The sequence below is a fragment of the Plectropomus leopardus genome, chromosome 11 (genome assembly GCF_026936395.1).
Source record: "Plectropomus leopardus strain MGB_pleo_1.0 chromosome 11, ASM2693639v1, whole genome shotgun sequence".
NCBI classification, from domain to species: domain Eukaryota; kingdom Metazoa; phylum Chordata; class Actinopteri; order Perciformes; family Serranidae; genus Plectropomus; species Plectropomus leopardus.
The window spans coordinates 4628873-4635677 of record NC_142186.1 but is presented as its reverse complement, the minus strand read 5'-3'; the positions used below and the strand labels follow the sequence as shown (position 1 = coordinate 4635677).

Here is a 6805-nt window from a genome sequence, read left to right as displayed (position 1 = left end):
TGTCAATCATTAAAAAATATTTTTATTTTCTTGGTCAAAGAAACAAAGCATTCCTTACTGTATACTCTACAAGCAGGCAGGCTGTGCATGATTACTTTTCTAATTCAGACTCAAGAGTTAAATTAGCTCATCAAAGACGTCTGGCACTTTTTTTTTGACTACAAAGAAAAGCAGCAGCCAAATTTGTCAGTCAAGCTTGTTTAAAACACATTTGTAGTTTCATCACATCTTTTCGGAAGAATCACAGAGCTATTAAAGTTGTCACAGAGAGATTTTACATCAGGAGTACATCACATTTCTATGCTAATGTGGGCTGCTGGCTGTCGGAGAGAGGCAAGAAGATTGGGCCCAATTATGTACGTCTCCTTTTCCTCATAATGTGCAGATGCGTAGATTTGGTCAATGTGTTCATTGTTGTTGTTGTATCTCACCAAAACTCTGTCCTTGTTGCTGTCAGGGTCACTACGGTTGTAATACTTCCTGACTTCGTACGGCAGGTCCTCAGCATGACGATAGTGGAGGTTTCCAATGGTGAAGTACGTGTATTGCTTTCTGTCCTTTATCACTGGAAGCAGATGCGCGAAGTTCAGAAACTTGTGAAATCCAAACTCTTCTTTAGTGGGGTCACACAGAGCCAGCATGTTGTTGTCCAGGCAGTCCTGAACGTACCACACCAGCAACTTGAGGCCGTGGCGAGGCGGCGGTTGACCGAAGCCGCTGTCCTGCAGCTGTTGGACTGAGTCTAGAGTTTTCAGAGCTGATGTCAGAACCAGCGAGAGCAACGCCAAATGAAACAAGAGGTGCATCTCTTTGCCATGCGCCATGTTGAGGTTATCTGTGAAAAAAGACGCATCACAACCTGATGAAAGGATTCACTGTACATGGTGTATGCAGTTTTTTTCTGGTTTGTTCCTTGTAGTAATTATTTACCTTTAGTAGCTGCACATGTTGCTGATTTGACGTCGCAAAAGTCAATGTTTGGTCAGTGGTAAGAAACCTTTTTATGAATTCACATGTTGAATATCAAGTTTTGATCACTTGTAAAGTGTAATTTGGCATTAATGTTAACTGCTGTCCATGTAGTGACCTAAGTTAAATACAAAAATATGATACATAATATATAAAAAATAAAATGATATAAAAATACAAATAAACTGGAAACAGCTATCAGCCTCTTTCAAACACAGATGCAACCCATCTTCTGTGTAGCTTATGTTCCCACTTTACGACATCAAAGCACATGAGCACATCAAAGTCATAAGAATGACTTCCAAACTAAGAAACTATGACCTTTTGACATCACATGAATGCAGCATAACTACAGCAAATACAGTGTATCTTTTCACAACTTACCTCTTAGTTTGCAGTTAAAGGATTAAGTTTCTCTGGAACAGTCGCCTCCAAATGTGCCTGTAACTCCAGCTTCAGTCCATACGTTGTGCAGCAGATGAAAGCTGCTGGGTTCTGTGGTAAACTTGTTGCTGTCTTGTGTGCGCAGGATGAAAGCAGCATGCCTGTTTTTTTGACCCGAGGTATCTCATTCTCTATTTGTGCTGAAAGAGGAAGTGCGGTAATTGCTGCACAGCTGCAGAAAGTCAGGTTTATATTTAGCCCATTTAAGCCTCTGCTTGAAATAACCAGGGGAGTTATGGTGATAGTTGCAAGGTATTAAACAACAAGTTACATGTGAAAAGACAGAATATTGGCCATTTTGCATGTTGTTTTCAAACCGTGGCACTGTGCTTGTGACAGAGGGACTACAGCACATCAGGATCTAGAATCAAATAACTTGTGGTCGAGAGTACAAATGGGGAAGTTTTTAACTTCTGCTTCCACTCACACCTGTGAATAACATGATGTCAAATAAAGCTGAACACAGTAGCTCTGCATGAACAAAGATGAGTAGCAAAAGCACATAAGTCAAGTCAGACCAGCGTTCTTGTCTGTTGACAAATGTTCTTTAATGTAAAGTTGAGTCATCTGCTGGTGTGGTCAGAAGTTCATCAGACTTCTGCAGAAATAAACACTTGGAAAAATTCATGTGCAAGACCTGTCCAAGAAAGGGTTTCCAAGTAACTGTAGATCAGACAGGCTTGCAGAGTGGTCAACAACAACACCTTACAAACCTCCACAATGCATGGTGCAGCGCTGCATGTCAAACAAGCAGATTCTTGATATAATTTCCTGCGTAATGACAGGTACACACTAAATTAAGCCAACATGATCTCATCCCAAGTAATCACATGTTGTCACTGGACTTCAGAGTCTACATATTATGCTCCAGGTATCCTTCTGATCCCGGATTTCCACCGGTTGCATGTGCGTTGCGTTACAGCTCGGCTGCGGTTTTGCTGTGTGCTCTGTCATCCGTCAATCCCCGCCGGTTGCATTTTGAGTCCGGCACGGCGCAGCACTGCCGGTCAGCTGGAGTGGTGAGACTGAGGAGTTCCCGCAGTAATTACAGAATCATGCGCACTATATCGGTACAGAAGTAATAACTCCATTCACTCCATGGATTAATTATGGTGATGTCGATCCACTCCCATAACTCCCAACAAGTTGCTCCACGCCATTTCATTTCAATGGTGGTCCTTATAAAAGGATGTGTGGTGTCATAAATCATTTCGTGGTTTTCCACCTCCATAATTAGCTTCTCCTCATCTGCGTTGCCGGTAGTGACCTCCGAAAACCTCTGACCTGCTAATACAGGCCTGGATCCGCTCATATTGATGTTTTGTTGATGTAGTTAAGTGAAATGCGATCAAATGTAAACATAGAGTGTTTTATTCTGAAAAACAACTGGATGTTTTAATGTTGTATCTCTGTCCGATTTCCTGTCTGCTCTGTGTTAAATTCGGCTGAATTTATGCGGAGTGCTCCGGCATCTGGCAAAAATAGGAGGCTTGCATATCTGATCTGCAAGTGTCCGGACTACTGGAACTGAGACGAAGTCGTTCCGCAGCGCAGCGGAGCCAGTGGAAATCACACATAGGCTATAGTGCAATCTATTTGCTCTGTCTGCTGTGATGGAGCGGAGTCAGACTGCACATGGATCTGGTGGAAATTAGTGGTGAGTCTGCTATTTACATTCCAGGTTGCCATTACCATGATAACAAGCATTTGGTGGGATGACACTGCATGTGGTTATGTTTAGGCAACAAAAGCACCTGGCAACCAACAGCGGGACACATGCTGCCTTGATTGGTTGGGATTAGGTGGCAAACTCAAGAATGGTTAGGATTAAGGGGAAGAAGCACACGGTAATATGAAGAAAATGACTGAACATTCAGATGGGAAGCAACCACTGTACTCCTGCATGGAAGTCTAGGGTTTGTTGGACCCGTCCACCGCCCTTGCAATCCTTATATTATGTCGATAACGGCAGCGTTTCAACACAATGCTGTCCTACTATCATGTGGATGTTACAGGTTCTGTCCTGCCTCGTTCTAAAGTAAAACCACCAATTTGATCATCAGGTTTCCGTGGCAGGTGCTGTCCACCCTCGCTGCAGCGTATAACAACACCTTGACCAGTTCTGTCCTACCGTGCTCTCAGCTGATGCAGCAGCGTATCATGCGAACGTTAAAGGTGGCTTTGGGGTTGGGATTGTAAGCCAAGAGTTGTGGTGTTTTTTTTTACGATTTTGTAATGAGAATGGGCTGGCCAAACACAATTACAACATCTGCCCCCACATATTCATTTTCTATTTTTGAAGCTGAACTTTTGTTAGTGTGTCTATATTGTCAGTCAGTCAGTCAGTCATTTTCTGTAACCGCTTGTCCTTGTAAGGGTCGCGGGGGGCTGGAGCCAATCCCAGCTGTCATTGGGCGGAAGGCGGGGTACACCCTGGACAGGTCACCAGACTATCGCAGGGCCGTGTCTATATTGTTGAGTGATAAATTGCACCACAATAGGAGTGTATAGTATACTCTGGGCACAGACGGAGCAGCAGAACACCTGGTGTTACCTAAGCTTTAATGTTATATCTATAAATCCTTAAAAGTGTAAGAGAAACAGCCACACCAGTGCACATTCTGGAGTACAAAAAGACATATGTCATTTTGTATACCATTTAATCTGTAGAAGTCAGTGCAGCAATGCTCTTCCTTCAAACAAGATCTATTATATGGGCTTTGAGGGTTTGTGGTTTGCTGTTGTAAGTCTGGCAGAGCTCATCAGGGTGAGTTTGTACTGAGTCCAAAACCGTGTCCCATTTCAGGGTCTCCTTTGAAAGACACAACATTCAATGGCGTAGATCTGAGGCTAATGGCTGAACCTGCACCTCTTCCCCAAATAAGATGTCATTCCCAGGTCCTCAGTGTGGCCCCACAGAGGCTGTGCTTGTCATTTACAGCAGGGCAGGAGGATGCAGAGCTAGTGACAAAAGAAAAGTGGCACCTGGCTGTGGAGACATGCAGGGGAATCCCATATGTAATAAGAGAATTAAAAGAATTGTGATGCGTTTAATACAGATAAAAAATGTTCAACTTTTGTACAGTAATAACAATCTGAACAGCTTTGTGCTGAGCGACTAAAAAACACACAGCTGCGAGGATCAGCAGAGATAAATAGCCCAATCACATCTTGTGGAGAACTTTGAGTGGTCACCAAAGGCATTCTCCTGGGAAATACATGAGAGTGACGCATCCATCTCTAGATAATCCTCTTTGCCCACAGCCATTACAGTGCGAGTGTAGCACACTTTTCTTTTCCTGTTGTTGTGCTGACAGTTTGCATTCAGTCAACCAGCAGACTGACACTACAGCCACACTTACACATTACTGTTTTTACATGTATAACTATAGATACATTTACGCCTAATGTCCACAATCCTAGGATTTGTGAATTTGCTTCCCCATTTGGTCTTATCAGTCACTACATATCAAGCCAAAACATTGAAGCCAGATCCATATACCTTTTGTGATTTTATCCATCTCTCCAATTGCCATAGCTCCCTAACCAACATGTCCTCATCCCAAGTCGCACTGCTTTGCGGTGGATTTCCATGTCTAGGTATCTTTCTGTGTCTGCGGTTTATGTTCTGGGATGCAGCTACCGTGATGACAACACAAGCACATGGTGGGATGATGTGGCACGTGGTTATGTTTAGACAACACAAGCACATGGCAACCAACACACATATTGGCACATCAAACGTCAAAGCTATTTTATGAATTCATAATGAGAACTGGCTACCCTATTATTTTTTTTAATATATACTTTGTATGACTCCCATTCTGTTAACTGCCACCTTATACTCGTGACACTTTCAGTATCAGTTTACATGTATTTGCTTTTTTTTTTCATTGATAATGTTTGTTAAAACTGGAATGAATACACTTATATTCTTATTTATGATGGGTTGAGACTGCTCCAAAAAGCTTCCATCCATAGATTACATTGTGATAGATTCTTTTGTAAATCTACCCCACATTTATATGATCAAGAATTACAGATTGGGACTTTAAAATACAAACATGGTATTTTCTCTTCTACCTGACAATAACAGCTACTGCAAAACAAGCGCCACTGCTGACATACCTTTGCCACAGCCGGCATTACAAAATGATACCAGTGAAAACAGGTGTAGAGAAATACATGAAACAGTCTGGCTTAAATAGTCCTGTATCTTTACATTTGTGAAATTCAAAAGTCTCATGTTTATTGTTGAGCCACCCTGACATTTGAGAACATACAAATTGTTGGACAAAAATTTTTCAATCCAAAAAACAGCTTTAAAACTATTATCATTACTGTTATTCATTATCATAAAAATGCCACTTTTAGTAGTTTTCTTAGTCTGTTCATATGCATGAACGGTTGTGCAAATCATATATTTTGGGGGTTTGAGATGCCAAAACATGAAATAATATTTGAATGTACTGAGAATGTGTCCAAATAGGATTTTATAACATAAAGTAATATAAGTCATGAATTGATTAAGTTATTTTAAAAGGAAATAAAACTTATAATACCCCCAAAATTAGCGCAAAAAAAGTAAAAAGTAATTTGCCTGAGAATGACGGAAAAAAAAACCAAATATAAAGAAATAACATGAAAAAGGTGCTTAAAATGAACAATTCTGTAAAATATTTTTAAACACATAATTATAATGATTCTAAATAAAGTTTTGGGACATTTTCCCTTAACTTCTTAAAAAAAACAATTCCAAAATTACTAATTTCTTGAAATTTGTGGAACCTTTCTTGACAAGTTGCTAAGTGTCTTTTTTCCCCAAACATTTTCAAAAGAAAGGAAATAGATTCTGAAGATTTAAATACACGTGGAGGTGCCTGAATGCAGTGCAAGAATAAAGATGTCCATCCAGGTTTTAAAGGGTTAAGTGCTAAAGCTGCACATGCGTTTCAAGATGGATTCTCAGATCTAACAGTGAAATCAGGTTAACTCAGTTCCCTTTGTGTTTATGTCAGCGAGTCATTTGAGGCGGCAGAACCACTGAGCAAAATTCAGAGTCATAACGACGTTTGGATAAGCATGTTAGGCCAGGATGAATATATAAGAATGAAAACGAGCGAGATTGACCTTTATGATGAGGGTTATTTAAGGTTCAGATTTTGGGTTTATGGTGACGGATGAGGCCAATAAGAAGCCCTCACCGATGTGTGTTTGTGTGAGAAAGAGAGAGGGAGATTTTCATTGACATTGTCACACTTGGCAGACGTAAGTACATCTGTGCTTTTTGTGCTTCCTCGATGGAGCGGCGACATTGACTGAGTCAGATTGGCAGTAAAACTTCCCCTGTGAGCCAGTCTGACACTTCTATTGAGGAGCTGCCAGGCACCCC

The 6805-nt window shown here is 41.1% G+C and overlaps 1 protein-coding gene across 1 annotated transcript; it reads right to left on the bottom strand.

Annotated features, from left to right (window-relative positions):
• On the bottom strand, positions 1–1513 carry LOC121946270 (uncharacterized). The gene is made up of 2 exons (XM_042490771.2): positions 1354–1513; positions 1–835 (listed from the first exon to the last, which is right to left on the bottom strand). Exon 2 carries the CDS (start codon positions 822–824, stop codon positions 291–293), a length of 534 nt encoding a protein of 177 aa, XP_042346705.1. The 5' UTR covers positions 825–835; positions 1354–1513; the 3' UTR covers positions 1–290.
• Between the last annotated feature and the right edge of the window lie 5292 nt (positions 1514–6805).

What these genes read in the sequence shown, in the direction of transcription:
- LOC121946270 (XM_042490771.2), bottom strand. Translation starts at nt 824, where the DNA reads ATGGCGCATGGCAAAGAGATGCACCTCTTGTTTCATTTGGCGTTGCTC.